The 19,135-nt window shown below is 47.1% G+C and overlaps 1 protein-coding gene across 1 annotated transcript in view; it reads left to right on the top strand.

The window, feature by feature from the left end:
- The first annotated feature begins 228 nt into the window (after positions 1 to 228).
- SIGLEC10 (sialic acid binding Ig like lectin 10) overlaps positions 229 to 19,135 on the top strand; it is a 37,947-nt gene continuing 19,040 nt past the window's right edge. Inside the window, exons 1-5 of the mRNA XM_029236271.1 lie at positions 229 to 277; positions 15,713 to 17,121; positions 18,045 to 18,105; positions 18,172 to 18,555; positions 18,774 to 19,052. Of these exons, the coding sequence (XP_029092104.1) occupies positions 17,101 to 17,121; positions 18,045 to 18,105; positions 18,172 to 18,555; positions 18,774 to 19,052 (745 nt within the window). The 5' untranslated portion in view covers positions 229 to 277; positions 15,713 to 17,100. The remainder of the gene's footprint in view (positions 278 to 15,712; positions 17,122 to 18,044; positions 18,106 to 18,171; positions 18,556 to 18,773; positions 19,053 to 19,135) is intronic.

The following is a 19,135-nucleotide window of genomic DNA, read 5'->3' as shown; positions in this document are numbered from 1 at the left end:
ATACTGCACCTTTTTTTTTAAAAAAAAAACACATCGAAGGTTTGTGGCAGCCCTGCGATGAGCAAGTTTATCAGCACCATTTTTCCAACAACATTTGCTCAATTCATGTCTCTGTCACATTTTGGTATTTCTCGCAGTATTTCAAACTTTTTCATTTTAGTTTTTACGGTGATCTGTGATAGTGGTCTTTGATGTTACTATTGCAAAAAGATTACAACTCTCTGAAGGCTCAAGTGATGGTTTGCATGTTTTAGCAGTGAAGTATTTTTGAATTAAGGTATGTATATTGGGTTGTTTTTCTTTTTTTCTTTATTTTAGACATAATGCTATCGCACACTTACCAGATTATATAGTGTAAACATAACTTTTATATATGCACTGGGAAACCAAAAAAGAAAAAAATTGTGTGACTCACTTTATTTTGCTTTATTGTGGTGGTCTGGAACTGAACCTGAACTATCTCCAAGGTATGCCTGTCTGCTAAAATGTCTGTATGAATTTGAATTCCTCAGAGGGCACATGCATTACTAGTGTTGATCGATATGGCCAAATGGCTCTCCAGGAAATTGTGCCAATTTGCATCACTGTCTCCTGCAATGTGATGAGAGTCTCTGCTTCACTGCAACCTCAACAGCAGGTTGCATTAGCACTGATTTTGATCTCTTCATTCTTAACAATGAAAAATGTACCCCATCATAGTTTTAACTAGAATTTCTCTTTTTAGACATGAAGGTGAGCATTTTTAAATAGGTTTCATGATGATTAATATTTTCCATTCTAATCTGTTCAGCCATTCAACGAAGTGACTATTCATATCTGTTTCCATCATTATTAGCCTATATTTCTTTTCTTAAGGATTTGGACAAGTTCTTTTTTTAAAATTTATTTATTTATTTTTGGCTGTGTTGGGTCTTCGTTTCCGTGGCAGGGCTTTCTCTAGTTGCGGCGAGCGGGGGCCACTCTTCATCACGGTGCACGGGCCTCTCACTCTCGCGGCCTCTCTTGTTGCGGAGCACAGCCTCCAAACGCGCAGGCTCAGTAGTTGTGGCTCACAGGCCTAGTTGCTCCGCGGCATGTGGGATCTTCCCAGACCAGGGCTCGAATCCGTGTCCCCTGCGTTGGCAGGCAGATTCTCAACCACTGCGCCACCAGGGAAGCCCCTGGACAAGTTCTTTCTATATTAGGAAATACAATCATTAGTCTATAACATGACCATGAATATATTCTCCTCGTTTGTCATTGTCTTTTGGTTTCATTTAGTTTGGATTTGCTATCCAAATCTCATTTTATATAGTTGAATTTACGTCTTTAAGCTTTAAAGCTTATGAGCTTATAACTCTTTGCTCATCATTCTGGCATTCCCAACTCTGAGATTATATATGATGTTGTGAAATGTGAAATTAAATGGAGTCATTTATGTCAAGGGTTTTTAAAATGGATCCAGGAGGCCATTAAGGGGGTGGACCTTACGCACGTCCCCACCAGGTGGAACCATGAACTTTTGAACTGGATCAAACCACAGATATTTCAAGAATACTGCAAGAACACCTGCGACTTGTCACTGCAACGAACTTTTTCCACCCTCTAGTTATAGCCTTAGCACTCAACCATGTTCATCTAAGACTAGATTCTGCCTCCAACTCCAATGAAAATTCTTTTTTAAAAAATAATTAATTAATTAATTTATTATTTTTGGCTGCGTTGGGTCTTCATTGCTGTGCATGGGCTTCCTCCAGTTGCGGCGAGTGGGGGCCACTCTTCACTGCAGTGCGCGGACCTCATTGAGGTGACCCCTCCTTGTTGCGGAGCATGGGCTCCAGGCACGTGGGCTTCAGTAGTTGTGGCGCACGAGCTCAGCCGCCCCGCGGCACGTGGGATCCTCCCAGACCAGGGCTCGAAGCCGTGTCCCCTGCATTGGCAGGCGGATTCTTAAACCACTGCACCACCAGGGAAGTCCCTCCAATAAAAATTCTTTGTAGTGCAAATCTCCCTTTTTTGCCTTTAAAAACCCCTGACTTTTACTCCCATGTGGGGCGCTGTTTGGGTTGCTACCTGAATCTGTGTGCCCTGAATTGCAAATCTTTGATCCCAAATAAATGCTTTCTGCTTGATTATTGCTTCCTACATTTATTTAGGTTGACAATGTATGTATCATCATGTATACACGTATGCACACGAACACAATTATATTTATGTTTATATTTAATTTGGATTTATATTTACCTATAATCTTGCCAAAGTTTCCTCTCTTCGCCTCTGCCCTCCACAATTCCATACACACTCCTTTCCTCTTGCCTTTTAGGGTTATTTTCCATACCTTGAAAATCCAAGGCCCTTTATCTCCACAGTTCTCTTTCTTCAACTTCATTCTCTCTTCTCCCTCAGATGACTCTTAAGTCTGTAGAGAAAGGTGTTTTATAGCCTCTGGGTTTGACCCTGCTTCAGGGGACCCTCATGGGGACCAGCTTCATACTCACCTGTGGATTCACCTGGATCTAGGTGAGTGGCCCCTTCCTCAGATGATCTAACACGTGAGCCCCCAAATCCCAAGGGAGAGTGGCCTTGTCTGTCTCTGCAGCCCTAGCCCAGAACCTCCTCTTACAATTTCCCACAGAATTGGAGGGTCCTAGAGGAGCATGGCTGGGATTGTGGGTTGAACCACTCTCTCTCCTCCGGACATGGGGAAAGGCAGGGCACAGAAGCTCAGAGGGGCAGAGTCTCTGTCTCCCAGGCATCTCTCTCACCACAGCTTACCTCTGTGTATCAGGTCATACTTGCTGACTTTTCTCAGCCAGAAATATCCTCTGTCCAGTTTCATGTCTGGTCTTCTGAACTGGACCTATGGGAGAGGATGGGTGGATGTACAGATCAGTCCTTGGCTAGTGTGCTCTCAGACCATTTCCCGGTCCCTCACCTACACTGCTCTGTACTAATGGGAATTACCCCTGCAGGCTACATTTTCCAGGTACCCTCATTAGCTGGCTTCCAACTAGGGTCAGTTACTGAGTCAAATGCTGGAGATTAAAATCAAGGAGGAAAATGTAAAATCCAAGGTATTTATTTCTTCCCCTCTCTTTGCATTGTGCAACCTCTCTGGCAGTGGCTGCATCTCCTCTGAGCCTCCAGCTCCCAAAGGGGAAGACCTGCCATGGTCCAGCTTCTTCTGGGTGTCCAGATCCCTGGGCTCTGCCACACTGCCCCTTCCCTTTGTCCTGGTGGTGGTCTGCTGTTGTTCATTTCCAGGTTGCTTTATTGTCCTGTGTTGAATTTTTCATCTCTTCTATCAACTGTGTAACCAATTTTACTGATTCAATTTCCTTTGTCTTAAATACTTAGAGTGATTTCCATTTTCGTAATTGAACCTTACCTGGTAGAGTGAACAGAAGAACGGATGGATATATGGAAATACAGATGTGATGGGATGGATGGAAAAATGGATAAGTGGATGGGTGTATAGATGGGCGGATTAGTTGAATGAATGGAAGAATAGCTGGGTGAGAATATGTTATTCAACGAATGTGACCCTCTTACCAGTCTTAGGATTCGTCCCAGACTTTTCGTTCTTGTTTCATTTCCCAAGCATCGCCATTCTCCCTGAGTCTGAAATGTGTTTTCTTGTGCAATCATGAATTTGTAGACCTGAGTTCTCTCAGTGTTATTTTGTGTGATATTCCCTTCTAATGGCTATCCTTCCCATGACCATGAAATGCTTCCGTGTTACCATAAATGAGGAGGTTCATTTCAGATCCTTTTCTTCAGATCCTCACTCCATTTCCTGAAATCTGCCCCATTGTTTACTTTATGGCCACTACTGCCCACTTTTCTAGGGTATGATGGTGGAAAAGCCTCCTGAAAATTCTGCCCAACTGGGCTTGCTGGCATTGTCCCGACTAATTGTATTTTCCTCTTAACTTGACTTTTCTTCTTTCTCCTCCCTTTTTTTTTTTTTTGCAGTACGCGGGCCTCTCACTGTTGTGGCCTCTCCCGTTGCGGAGCACAGGCTCCGGACGCGCAGGCTCAGCGGCCATGGCTCACGGGCCCAGCCGCTCCGCGGCATGCGGGATCTTCCCGGACCGGGGCACGAACCCGTGTCCCCTGCATCGGCAGGCGGACTCTCAACCACTGCGCCACCAGGGAAGCCTTCTTTCTCCTCCCTTTAAATGGAGTGTCCCAATAGGGACAGAATAAAGGACAAATTAGGTAATTAATAGTTAATCTCACTAGGGTATTGTAAGTAAAGAAAAAAGTATGGGAGACCCCTGTAAGTTAATGATCACTCAAGAAAGCAGGTTTACTTAACCACAAAACCAAGCAGGCTTGCCTAGCAGCAAAACCGTGCGACAGAAGTTTGAGACATGTCCCAAAACAATAAAACAATGGTGGCATGAGACCCACATCCTGCTCAGTGAGCTCAGTAGGTTAATGACCCCTAGGGCATGCTCTCTGCACACATAAAAAACAATGATTTACGGAAAGGTACTCATCGTACAGAGACCTAAAATAATTTTTACAGTCCTGCCTTGACCATGTAGGGACAAAAAACCTCCCCTGCCCGACCTGGAGGCGGAGCTGAGGATGGAAGCATGACGTCTACTCAAGAATGAGGAAGGGGGCTTCCCTGGTGGCGCAGTGGTTGAGAGTCCGCCTGCCGATGCGGGGGACACGGGTTCGTGCCCCGGTCCGGGAAGATCCCGCATGCCGCGGAGCGGCTGGGCCCGTGAGCCATGGCCGCTGAGCCTGCGCGTCCGGAGCCTGTGCTCCACAACGGGAGAGGCCACAACAGTGAGAGTCCCGCGTACCGCAAAAAAAAAAAAAAAAAAAAGGAATGAGGAAGGAGGTGGCCTTCTCCCCCTCCCCACTTTTCCTTTGATTATAAAACTGTAGCCCACTAAGTTCTTGGGGAGGCACCCTCTCGCCCACCCACTTGTAAGCCTCACAAGCATCCTATTCTTTTTTTTTTTTTTTTTTCACTTTCTGTCATTGAAATTTTTCTGTAACAACCATAGCTTGCTTTCACACTAGAATTTGTATTTTTAAAACTCTCTGGACAGGGATGGATTGAACACCTGGAAGAAATGTACAGTTACAAAATGTGGATAATAAAACCACATACTTGATATGAAATACCAAATTATCCATGTAAACACATGCCAAATTCTTAGTCTTATACAACAAGGGATGAACAGAGAGCCCCGTCAATAGAATAATTTTCGTTCTCTTCCCAGAAGAATTGCTCAGCCAACAAATACCCAGACAGGAGACTTGCTGTCTCATAGTGATAACATCAGCCTTGTGCCTAATTTAATTTATGGCTTCACAGCAGCTCGCCAAAATTTGAGATAATGTCCTCACATTCCTTCTTAGTTTAGTGAAACATCGCCAAAGGCACAGTTGAGCCCTGAGCAGATGGCAAGCTTCAATCCCTGAAATGGGATTATAGTTCTTTCTTTGCCGGCAGTTGACAGATGTGTATCATCGCATGTCTCAGGGCAAAGACTGGAAAAACATCCTATTCTAATAATCTGAATAGACAGTGAAATGTCCAGAACTCAGACTAGGCACACCAGACATGGCCACTCCAAAACCTAAGCTCTCTGAAGGCAACAGGAAACGGAGATGGTGTTTCTGGAATTAGATCATGTAGGGAACCAGATGGGATAGTGGCAATTGTGTGCAATTTAGAATGAGGCGGACCTTGGACCGATTCCCTATACCTCCCTTTGGACCTTAAGGCAAATTATGTAACAGCACTCAGCCTCAGTTTCCTCATCCACAGAATGGGTGTAATAATGAACATAATATTTAGCTGACAGGATTGTGTGAAAATTAAACACGGTACCTGATACCTGACTCTGCAACTTGCTGATTTTTATTTTATTCACTGTTTACCATGTGCCAGGAAGGTGCTAAGGGCTCGACAAGGTTCATCTCCTATAAGGTTCCAAACTTAGGTCCCTTCTCATATGCATGTTTCATTGTCCTCAAATGAGCAAGTCCCATGAACCAATGATACAAAACCCAACAGTAAAATTATACTTGGAGTTTAACGGTTACAAAAGTACTTATATACATACATACGGAAAAACAAAAGGAGAGGGTTAAACTTCATGAACCATACATCCAACTTAAATTAGAGAAACTCGCCCCCAACACTCAGAACTTCATCACTCACCCCACAGACTCCCTGTCACGCAGTTAAAAGATCCTCCCATCACTCACCTTACGCAGTCCCCACCAGTCATTCTCCCCACCAATGCCCTGGAAGAGATCACTCTCCTCAAAGATCCCCCCCCCCACCCACTGTAAATCTCCCCAATCACTCACCCTGGAAACACCCCTGATACTCAACCCCACAGATTCCCCATCACTCTCCCCAACAAATCTATTCCAACAAACACATTCTGGGGCCTTCCCTGGCGGTCCAGTGGTTAAGAATTCGCCTTCCAAAGCAGGGGATGCAGGTTCGATCCCTAGTCAGGGAAGTTAAGATCCCACATGCCGCGGGGCAGCTAAGCCCACGAGACGGGACTAGAGAGAAGCCTGCATACCGCAACTTAAGACCCGACGCAGCCAAATTAATTACTTCAAAACAAAACAAAAACAAACACATACTTCTTCATCAGCCAGACCGTGGTTTCCTCCATAACACAGAAGGCCTGTGGACAAGGAAGCATCTGCCCACTGTGGTCTGCTCTCAGCAGGAGGGTCCAGATTGTCCCAGGAACAGGCAGTCCAGAATACGCTGCCCCATGTGTCTGCCCCCAGGCTCCTGAGAACTATTCCTGGGGCTGCGGGACATTAGGGGAAGTGATTCACCTCTTGGGGGGCTGTAGGAGGCAGTGGTTGATTGGGAGCAGGGGCTTCAGGGATTGGAGGGCTTTGAGGCTCACCTTGTAACACACGCAAGGGGGACAGTAATTGATGGAGGACATATGAAATCAGTAATTGCGGTGCTAAGCACAGCATGTGGGAACCAGTGGATGGGAGACCTAGGGGGTGAGTGATGGAGGTTTGCGAGGGTGACTGCATTGCTTCCTGGGCAGTGAGTGTTGGGGTCCTCTGGGGATGAATGAGTGGGTCAACGTTGGCCTCTCCTTGGGTCCCTGTGGACATGGTAAGGGTCACTGACTGGGCAGATTGCTGGTGGTTTCCTATTGGAATGGGTTATTTGAAACCCCACATTGGGGATTATTTAGGCTACAGTGTTTACCAAGTGCCAGGTAGGTGCTCAGGGCTTCACAAGCCTCATCGAATGCCACTTTCAAACCTGTGATTAATACCTTCCAACACATTTTGGAAACTACAGCTAAAGTCATAGCTTCGTATTCTCACAGTTAAAAGGTGGCAGAGCTGTGATTAAGTTTCATTAAGTGTAGTCCAAATCTCTTTTTTTTTTGTTTTAATGCTGTTCGACTTTTCTGAGCTTTGTCTACCGTCAGTGGCTAGCACAGTGACCTTCCCAAAGGGCCCCCAGAAACTGATGTAGAGTGAATGGTGGATGAGTGACCATGTGGTCACTGCCTTTCGAGGGCTTCTTCATGTCTCTGCAGAGCCCCTGGGTCAGGCCACATCATTGAGGCTACAGAATCCTCCTTCATTTCCCATCCCCACTCTCTCCTGTGGCTCTGGTTGGAGCCTTCAGATGCCCACCTATCTTTGGGCTCCTGGGAAAAGTGGAGCTGTCAGCAAGAAAGACCCAGAGTAGAAGCCCAGAGGGGACATGCCTGCTGATGTGAGTTTGCCCCAGAGGCCCCAGGTCTTGGGTCCAGAGGAGCAGAATTGATCATTCATGTGAGGTAAGCAGGAGCTCCAGAGTCAGTTCTCCAGCACTTGAGGGCAGACACAGGAAGCAGCAGATTCTGGACTCCCTGTCCCAGAGATACTACTCAGCAATAAAATGGAATGAACCACTGAGGCAGGAACCAACAGCATGCAGGAATCCGAAGAGGCCAGACATAAAAGAGTACACAGTTATGATTCCGTTTTTATGAAGTTCTAATACGGCCAAAACTAAGCTATGGCGATAGAAATCAGTAAAGGCTGCCTCAGGGAGGCATAGTATAAGGAAAATTTGAGTAGTGCTGGAAATATTCTACGTCTTGATTGGGGTGCATGTATGCATTTATCAAAACTCATTAAAACCTGTGTACTAAGCGAAGGAAACCATAAACAAAACGAAAAGACAACCCTCAGGATGGGAGAAAATATTTGCAAATAAAGCAACTGACAAGGGATTCATCTCCAAAATATACAAAGAGCTCATGCAGCTCAATATCAAAAAAACAAACAACGCAATCAAAAAATGGGCAGAAGACCTAAACAGACATTTCTCCAAAGAAGACTTACAGATGGCCAACAGACACATGAAAGGATGCTCAACGTCATTAATCATTAGAGAAATGCAAATCAAAACTACAATGAGGTATCACCTCACACCGGTCAGAATGGCCATCATCAAAAAATCTACAAACAATAAATGCTGGAGAGGGTGTGGAGAGAAGGGAACCCTCTTGCACTGTTGGTGGGAATGTAAATTGGTGCAGTCACTATGGAGAACAGTATGGATGTTCCTTAAAAAACTAAAAATAGAGCTACCATATGACCCAGCAATCCCACTCCTGGGCATATACCCAGAGAAAACCGTAATTCAAAAGGACGCATGGACTCCGATGTTCATTGCACCACTATTTACAATAGCCAGGACATGGAAGCAACCTAAATGTCCATCGACAGAGGAAAGGATAAAGAAGATGTGGTACATATATACAATGGAATATTACTCAGCCATAAAAAGGAATGAAATAGTGCCATTTGCAGAGACGTGAATCGACCTAGAGAGTGCCGTACACAGTGAAATAAGTCAGAAAGAGAAAAACAAATATTGTATAATATTGCTTATGTGTGGAATCTAGAAAAATGATACAGATGAACTTATGTGCAAAGCAGAAATAGAGTCACAGATGTAGAGAACAAACTTATGGTTACCAAGGTGGGGGGAGGTGGGATGAACTAGGAGATTGGAATTGACATACATACACTACTATATATAAAATAGATAACTAATGAGAACCTACTGTATCACACAGGGAACTCTACTCAGTGCTCTTTGGTGACCTAACTGGGAAGGAAATCTAAAAATGACTGAATGTATGTATACATACAACTGATTCACTTTGCTGTACAGTAGAAACTAACACAACATTGTAAAGCAGCTATACTCCAATAAAGATTAATTTAAAAAAAGAAACAAAAATTTAAAAAAACAACAAAAATCCTGTGGACTAGACATAGATACATTAAATAAAAATTATTTACGTATATATTTATATGTCATACATAAGTGTATATCATACATATATGATAAAATATGTATGTAAGATACTATAATGGTGGATACATGACATTATGCTTTTGTCAAAACCCATAGCATTGTGTAACACAAAGAGAGAACTTCACTGTGAACTATGGACTTCGGTTGACGATGATGTGTCAATATTGGTTCATTATTTGTAACAAATATACTACACTAATGCAAGATGTTAGTAATAGGGAAGAATATGAGGGGGTTAGGGTGCATATGGGAACTCTCTGTACTGTCTGCTCAATTTTTCTGTAAACCTAAAACTGTTCTAAAACAATAAAGTCTATTGATTATTTTAAAAATTTACTTGTGTATAAATCTATTATTTATAAATGTACCTAAATATTCATTATATGTAAATTATATCACAATAAAAAAAAATGAAGCAAGACACAGGCAATGACATATAATATGATTGCACTTATAAAAAGTTCAAAAATAGGTTTATCTGAACTATACTTTTTAAATAAATTTCTTTATTTATTTTTGGCTGCGTTGGTTCTTCTTTGCTGCGGGTGGGCTTTCTCTAGCTGCGGCGAGTGGGGGCTACTCTTCGTTGTGTTGTGTAGGCTTCTCATCTCGGTGGCTTTTCTTGTTGCGGAGCATGGGCTCTAGGTGCGCAGGCCTCAGTAGTTGTGGCACGTGGGCTCAGTAGTTGTGGCTCGTGAGCTCTAGAGCCCAGGCTCAGTAGTTGTGGTGCACGAGCTTAGTTGCTCCGCGGCATGTGGGATCTTCCCAGACCAGGGCTCGAATCCGTGTCCCCTGCGTTGGCAGGCGGATTCTTAACCACTGCGCCACCAGGGAAGCCCCTGAACTATAATTTTTAGGGATACATTGGTGATAAAACTATAAAGAAAGCATGGAGGGCTTCCCTGGTGGCGCAGTGGTTGAGAGTCCACCTGCTGATGCAGGAGACACGGGTTCGTGCCCCGGTCCGGGAAGATGCCACATGCCGCAGAGCGGCTGGGCCGGTGAGCCATGGCCGCTGGGCCTGCGCGTCCGGAGCCTGTGCTCCACAACGGGAGAGGCCACAACAGTGAGAGGCCCACGTACCGCAAAAAAAAAAAAAAAAAAGAAAGCATGGAAATGGTTAATGTAAAAGCCAGGATCACGGATACTTTTAGGAGGGATACACAGTGTATCAGAGACACTATGACCAGAGACACATAGATTTGATTGCATCAAAATGAAGGTTCACATCAAATAGAGGACAACTGAGATCAGTTTAATTGAGAAATGACAGAATGGGAGGAATTATTTCCTTCATTTAAGCCCACAAGAGCTTTTTGACTAGAATGTACCAAAACTTTCACAAATCAACAAGAAGAAAAACAAGCCATCATAAAAATAGCAAATGACATGAATATTTATTTCAGAAATGTGGAAATATGAATGGAAAACAAGTCCATATTGAGATGCTGAAACACACTGGTAGTTGAAGAAAAATCAAACCGAAACGAGATACTGCTCTACACACATCAGGTTGGAAAACCAAGAAGGCAGATAACAGCAAGGGTAGCAAAGATGTGAGGAAGGAGGAACCTCATGCTCTGATGGTGGGTGTGTAGACTCTTGAGCTATTTTGGGAGCTGGCGATACTCGATATCTCAAACTGGCGATATTTCGTGAACTGAGTGCGTTTGCTTTGTGATAAGTCACTGTGCTGCACACTTACCCATTTGTATCTTCTGAACATTATACACTTTACCATAAAAAAATTTTTTTTTAGCTGATACCAAGTGGAAGTAGCCAGGGAAAAAATGTGTACTGTATGATGTCATTCACATAAAGGTCAAAAGTAGTAAAACCGTAACTTTGAAATCTAGGGATGCATATTTTGTTGGTAAAAATATATTATACTCTAAGGTTAATAATAGGGATGAGATCAGAATCTTTAGAGAAGTTGGGCTTCCCTGGTGGCGCAGTGGTTGAGAGTCCGCCTGCCGATGCAGGGGACGCGGGTTCATGCCCCGGTCCGGGAAGATCCCACATGCCGCGGAGCGGCTGGGCTCGTGAGCCACGGCCGCTGAGCCTGCGCGTCCGGAGCCTGTGCTCCGCAACGGGAGAGGCCACAACAGCGAGAGGCCCGCGTACCACAAAAAAAAAAAAAAGAATCTTTAGAGAAGTTGATAAGGAAAGCTCCACGGTCCTTCTGTGTAAACCCTTCGAATAGATAAATCACAAAGAAGGATTACAGTTAATTTAAAAAGATGGGAAAGGTTGTTTATAATCACATCAATGCAAAGTAAAGAAAAGATATAATACTGTTTCTCTACTCTTGAATTAGCAAAAGTGAAAGAAGTCAAGCATACCAGGCACTGTCATGTGAGTAGGGCACTTTTGGAAAATGTCGTGTTGGCTTCAAATGGAATTGGAGGAATCATCTCCACATACTGTATCAATTAGAAATGCATTTCATTCTAAGTTACAAAAAAAGCTGACTTTCAGGAACCTTAACAAATAGGGCGGGACTTCCCGGGTGGCGACACGGGTTCGATCCCTGGTCTGGGAACATCCCACATGCCGCGGAGCAGCTAAGCCCGTGCATCACAACTACTGAGCCTGTGCTCTAGAGCCCGTGAGCTACAACTACTGAGCCCACGTGCCGCAACTACTGAAGGCCGCACGCCTAGAGCGTTTGCTCGGCAACAAGAGAAGCCACCGCAATGAGAAGCCCACGCGCTGCAAAGAAGAGTAGCCCCCGCGCCCCGCAACTAGAGAAAGCCCGCGCACAGAAACGAAGACCCAACACAGCCAAAAATAAATGAAACAAAAAACCCAAAACCAAACAGGGCTTTATTTTTCTCATGAAACAAGAAGGGGTGGGGGGAGGGGAGAGCTGCTGCTGGCTTTGATTAAGTGGCTTGGCAGAATCTACAAGACTTTCCAGAGAGTAAAGAAGGAAGAAGGAGAGGCTCAGGATTGGCCCCAGGCCAGAGGGTCAGCCCCTCCCTGATCTTCTCCTTCCTAGGCAAGCCCAGTCCTTCTGCCTCAGATGGTTTTCTGGCCTGAGGTCCAGATCTGGTTCGTGTCTAGTCAGACCCTTCTGTACAATCCAGTTATTCCTAAACTCAAGATCCAATACTGCTTCAGCACCACGGACAGCGACAACTCCCTGCTTCCTGGGGACGAGATGGTGTCTTGGCTGGAAAGAGCAATCCCGCTGTGGGTAGGTTCTGATGGGAAGGCGAATTGGGAGAGGCTTGAGGACTTGATATGAACAGGATAAAGGCCTCCCTATCTACGTCTGTCTAGACTCCAAGAAACCTATCTGGGGAAAATAGACCCCCAAACCCCCCATGTCTCTTAAGGGGAGTGGGGGTTGGTCTTCAGGAAGCGAGAGTCAGCGTTTCAGGGTTCAGGAAGAGTCCACCCAGCTGTGGTCCCAGGAGAGAAGAGCTCAGCTTTCACTTCCCCCCCCCGGCAGTGGCCCGAGGGAGAGATGGTATTTCTGTTGAAGGGAGAAGTTTGACATAGAAGCCATACGCTTCAACCCAGGAAGCATCGCCAGCTCTCTTAGCACCCCGTGGCCGCCCCCATCTCCAAGCTAGGAGAGGCTAATCAGATAGTGTCAGGCGAATCTAGCAGCCCAGAAATGCTGCTGCCACTGTGGCCACAACCGTGAGGGCAACAGGTGTGAGGAAGAGGTTTCCCGGCAGGGCTGCAGACAGAGACTCTGTTTCCTGCAGTGGTCCCTGGAGGTTGGCGCAGGTGCGATCTGTAACCTTTACTCAGTGAGGGTGAAGGAGGACCTATGCATCCCATCCCATTCTCCATTTCAACCCATGGATTTTCTGGACTGACTTTAGCCCATTCGACATCCACCTTCAGATCCTGGAGGTGGGCAGCAGACATTGTAATCCCCTTCTGGCCACAGACCCCATCAAAACCTGGAGGAAACAATCTGGGGCCAATCCAACCTTCTGTGGGATCCAGGGACTCACAGTTGCTTTCTAAGCATCAGATTCTCCAAGATGCGGGGAAGTGGGAATACTTTAAGGTAGAGAAATACTATGTGAAAAATGACTCCCAATATATCTGAATGTGACAAGTAGCCAGGGATCCCCAGGAGAGAACCCCAGAGACAGGAACACATGTACTCCTTATCTGGAGGGTGGAGGACTTGTTGAGGACCCTAGGGGAAGCCAAGGTGGAGTCTCAGGGTCTCCCCTCTGGGGTCTGAATGATTTTCTCCTCTTCAGCTTGTACCAGATACCCCAAATCTACATCCCTTTAACCTGAAGTACAACCATTTTGGAGTCTGAACAGCCCAAAGTCCAGTAGGAGGATGCTTCTCTCCTCCATGGGGCCCAAGGTCCCCCATTCCTTATTATTCACCCATATGTTCGGGTCCCAAGATCATGACACCAGGATATGTGTATATGTGTAACTGATTCACTTTGCCATACACCTGAAACTAACACAACACTGTTAGTTGTGTCAACTAAACTCCAATAAAAATATTTTTAAAAATAAATAAAATTTTTAAAAAGGATCATGACACCAGCCCTACGTTGTCAGGAGACCTTCCTAGGAGGTGATAGGTCTATGTATAGAGCCATCTGAGGAGTTCAGCTCATGGCTACAAACCTATACGTGATTTTTCAGGCCTGATCATAGGCAAATGCAAAAGCTTTCCTTGGCTGGCCTCACGGGCGTGCTGCATTATAGTCTCTGAAAGGAGTTGCAGTGAAGGACTCAGACTGCCCTGGCCCATCGTGCTGTTCACATTTTTGCATTCCTAGCTCAGATGACTTTATTCTTTGGTCTGTTTATCTGAAGCCTTAGGCAGAGGTCTTCAGGCATCTCCACTGAAGCCTCCTCGTAGAGGAGAAGCAGGAAAAATTGGAGACACTTTTCCCCACTCTGATTCAGGACTCAGTACATTTCCATTCCCAACGCCACCCCCAACCCAGGGTCCTTAGACCCACTAGAGCTTTTTGTTCTGGGTCCCGCGTCCGCGAGACGACCCCCATGTCTGTGCTGGTCACCCTGACCATCGGCAAAGGTTCTCTCCTTGGCTAAATTTTAGCCAGGCTCTTGAAGCTCTTTTTCAACAAGTTCTTGAGTTCTGCATCTATCTTTGCATCGTCCATTTTTTTTTTCAAGAATCCTGGTAAGACAGTTTAACCAAAATCCCTTACCCTCAATGTCTGATGGGGTTCCTCATTCTCCACTAGCCCCCAGCTGATATCTGATCACCCTGGCCTACCTTCAGCAAGAGGCCTGGTAGGTCGGTTTAGCCAGAATCCCCTTTGCCCCTATGTTTCCTCTTAGTAATTTTCCATCCGCTGACCCCTCACCCCGCTCCTTGGCAATAAATTCCCACTTTTCCTCGTTGTATTCAGAATTGAGCCTGATCCCTTTCCCCTGCTGCAAAGCCCCACTGCAGGGGTCCCTGCACCTGTGACAGTGGTCCTGAATAAAGTCGGCTTCACTGTTCTTTAACAAGCAAGTGATTAAAGGCTTAATTGTTATTTTCATTTTGACTCATCGCTTTAATCAGCTACTTGACACTAGGAGCTCAGGCTCTCTCTCCCCGCTTGGCTGAGCGCCTGGTCCCATCAGGCTTGGCATCCTCTGTGGGGGGTGGTCAGGACACCTGGGTCCCTGAGGAGGGACCCAGCTGCAGAGCCTGTGGGACCTGATGTGTGGCCAGAAGCCCGGCCTGAGAACGAAGAAAGCACAACCGTCCCCACCTCGCCACCCTTTTGTGGATCCAACCAAAGAAGTTAAGCCACCATATCTTCCCCATGATGGAAGTAGAAAATATTTTCTTTCTCTATCCCAAATGCTCCCAGAACCTGGCTTTTGGCCCCATCCAAGGAAATGGCACAGGTAGGAAGGAAGCGCTCCTCTGTGGCACTGACGGAGGTGGCAACTAGGAGAGGGCTAAAGGCGGTCAGTGCAATGCCTCGCATTCGCATCACCCCTGTGCTCCCGGCCATCTGGCTGCCGCCCTCTCCCACCCCTGCCTGGCAAAACTCTCACCTGGGTCACCAGTAACCACCTTGTTCTCTTCCTGTCTCCCTGGCCGGGCTATCTCAGTCACAACTACCACCTCCCCCTACAACCCACAATTAAGCTTAAGCCCGTGCGCACCGCGCATGAGAGCGTGCATGTTCTCACTACTCCGCCCAGGGCCCTCTTCTCCCCCTCGGTGAATGTGTCCATGTGTCCACCTCCAGGGACAACTCTGCTCTCTTCTCAACCCCTGTCTTCCCAGCCCAGACCCGCACATGTATACTGCAAGTTGTTAACTAAAATATTCATTATGTAGCATACTTTATAAATTTTTAATTTATTTTATTTATTTATTTTGCGGGGCGATGGATCTTCGTTGCTGAAAAGAGCATGGGCTCAAACAGATAACTTCCATGCCATTGTTCATAGCAGCAAGATTCACAGCAGTGGTGGAACCAGTCCCAGCGTCCAGCAACTGAATGGATGAACCAAATGTGATAACACATACAATCAAGGATCATTCAGCCTTTCAAAGAAACACAAATTCTGACACACGCTACAACACCGGTGACTCTTGAAAACAGTATGCTACCTGAAAGAAGCAGACACAAAGGGACAAATATCGTTTGATTCTGCTTATATGAGCTCCCTACAAGGCAAATTCATCGAAGCAGAAAGTAGAATGGCGTTGCTTGCAGCTAGGGGATGGGGATGGTGAGAAGTTACTGTGTAACTGCAGCAGAGTTTCTGTTTGGGATGAGAACATGCTGGAGAGAGAGAGTGATGACAGTTGCACTAACGTTGTGAATGTACTTAGTGCCATTGAATTGTACCATATACAATGTTTCAAATGGTGTTTTGTTTTATGGTGATTTTAGAAACGAGAAGTACTTCTGTCCTCATGGGGTTGTCGTTATGCGGACAAGAACTTTTCAAATAAATGATAAGTAAAATTAGAGCATGTCAGCTCTTGACAGGTTTGGAGGAAAATCACACAAGGACAGGAGCATGTGACATATTGGTGTGGGGAGGCAAAGGGATTGGGGGGAAGATGGGAGGATGCTGCAGACCCCGTGCAAGGCGACTGCAGGCCAATGCAGGATTCTGGAAGCCTTTGAGGAGAGCGGACATATGATTAGACCCTCATTGAGGTAGGATCCTAAGGCTGTTGTGTTCAGAATCAGCCAGAGTGGATCCAGGGCAGCAAGAAAGAGATGTGGCAGGACCCTGCTGGGTACTCCAGGCAGGAGGTGATGGTGCAGTGGACCAAGGAGATCGTGTAGATAGAGAGGATATGTTTTGAATATGTTGTGAAGGTCAAGCTAACAGAATTTTCTAATGGATGTTGTAGGTGAGGGGAAATGAGGATCAAATATGATGCAGAAATGTATGTAGAGAGGTGGATATGAAAGTCTGGGGATCAGAGGAGGGGTCCAGGGTAGAGACCTTAAATTGTAGAGTTAGTGTAAGATGACAATAGATGAGGTTAAAAAAAGTGGGTGGGGTGGGATGATAAGAGTATGACACTTCCTCAAAAACTTAAATATAGAATTAACACATGATCCTGACTTTCACTTCTGGATATCTCTCAAAGGGAACTGAGAGCAGGGACTCCAGGAGATATTTGCATACTCGTGTTCCTAGTAGCGTTATTCACTATAGCCAAGTGATGGAAGCAACCCAGCTTGCCCTCAACAGACGAAGGGATAAGCAAAACCATGGAATATTATTCAGCCTGAAAAAGGAGGGAATTTCTGACACTTGCTACCACATGGATGAACTTTGAGGACATTACGGTAAGTTCAACAACCTAGTGAAAAAAAGACAAACACTACATGATTACACATATATGGGGTAGACAAAGGAGTCAGATTCCTCGAGAGAGAAAATAGAACTGTGGTTGCCAGGAGCTGGCAGGAAGAAGGAAGAAGGATTCGTTGTTTAGTAGGTACAGAATTTCAAGGTTTTCAACTTGAAATGAGTTATTTTTTTACTAGATTAAAAAAAAGTCATACTCATTAAAAGAAAATACCCAGTATGCTGCCGGACACTCGGCAATCTCACCACTGATGCAGCTCTAAAGCCCGGACACTGCTGCCTGTTTGGGGAGGAAGTGATGGGCCCGGGTGGGAGCATCTCCTGGGCAGGGACCAGGCCAGCCGTATCCCTTCTGGTCTCCAGGTCAGCAGCCCAAGATGCTCAGTGTTGGGGGAAGGAGTGAAGGCATGATTGGCTGCTGTCTTCACGTCACCCAGGAGCCCCTTCTTGTCTTCTGCCCCAGACGCTCACACAGACCCTAAAGAACCCTACATCTTGCAGGACCGACCACCCGAGGGTCTAGGTGAGGCTGGGACCCTCCAGGTCAAGAGAGGAGCTGAGCGGCTCCCTGGTGTAGACAGCGGCGCTCAGACGGGAGGACCTTAGGAGGCTCACCGCGTCCTACGCCTGCCTCCGTGTCCTGAGAGGCTCTGTTGCTGGAAGGACCCACCCGAGATGGGGGGCAGGACAGGGCTCTCCTCCTTGCCTGCTCCTCTCTGGGCAGGTCTCCGGGGTCTCTAGACCGAGGGCTGTCCATCCGCTCTGTGCGGAGGGGCGCCGAGCTCCGGCTCTGCAGTTCCTCTTCTGTGAACACCTGGGTCTCGTGTTCCTCCCCGGCTTCCCGTGGGTCTCCCCGCAGCCTTACCTCCCTCTCTCCTTCCCCTTCTCTTTTCACACACAGGACGCCCAGAAGCCCTCTGTCTCAGAGATGCTGCCGCTGCTGCTGTCCCTGCTGTGGGCAGGTGGGTGGGCTGCGGGGAGAGGGGTGGGAAGGGCAGGGGCTGCAGCTGACCCTCGTTCCTCCACAGGGTCCCCGGCTCGGGACAGGAGATACCAGCTGGAAGTGCAGGAGTCCGTGACAGTGCAGGAGGGCCTGTGTGTCCGCGTGCCCTGCTTCTCCCACTGTCCCAGGGACTACTGGGACGACTCTGTCCCAGCTTTCGGCTACTGGTTCCAGGAAGGGGCCAGAACCCACCAGGATCGTCCAGTGGCCACAAACGACCCAGGTTGTGAGGTGCTGACGGACACCCAGGGCCGATTCCACCTCCTTGGAGACCCCTGGACCTACAGCTGCTCCCTGGACATCAGAGATGCACGGCAGGGAGACACGGGGACATACTTCTTTAGGGTGGAGAGAGAGCCTTTTGTGAAATATAGTTATTTAGAGAACAAGCTCCACCTGCATGTAACAGGTAAGGATGGTGTCAAGGAGAGGACACACAGACACAGGGGCCCTGAGGGCCCTCAGGGCAGGGCTGGGAGGGGACCCCCTGTCTTCTCATCCTGGGAGGGGCCCAAGGGGACCTAGGAGGACAGGCCCCTATGGCTGGCCTGGGGCAGAGACAGCTCTGAGGGGCACACTCGGGGGCCCCCCATCCAGGGCCTGGGTCTGTTTCTCTCTCCTCTTCAGCTCTGACACAGACACCCGACATCCACGTCCAGGGGACCCTAGAATCTGGCCTCCCCAGGAATAGCACCTGTGCAGTGCCATGGGCCTGTGAGAGGGGGCCACCCCACACCTTCTCCTGGACCGGGGTTGCCCTCACTTCCCTGCACCCCAAGAGCCCCCACTCCTCAGTGCTCACCCTCACCCTGGGGCCCCAGGACCATGGCACCAACCTCACCTGTCGAGTGACCTTCCCCGGAGCTGGCGTGAGCGTAGACAGAACCATCAGGCTCAACGTGTCCTGTGAGCGCGGGGCCAGGACGCCGGGGCCCTGAGGGCGGAGGGCGTTGGGGACGGGAGGCCTGGGTGGGATACTTGGGGACTCT

Source organism: Monodon monoceros, unplaced genomic scaffold (genome assembly GCF_005190385.1).
Source record: "Monodon monoceros isolate NGI ecotype Baffin Bay Population unplaced genomic scaffold, NGI_Narwhal_1 Super_Scaffold_10, whole genome shotgun sequence".
In the NCBI taxonomy this organism is placed as follows: domain Eukaryota; kingdom Metazoa; phylum Chordata; class Mammalia; order Artiodactyla; family Monodontidae; genus Monodon; species Monodon monoceros.
This window is presented reverse-complemented; position numbering and strand designations above follow the sequence as displayed.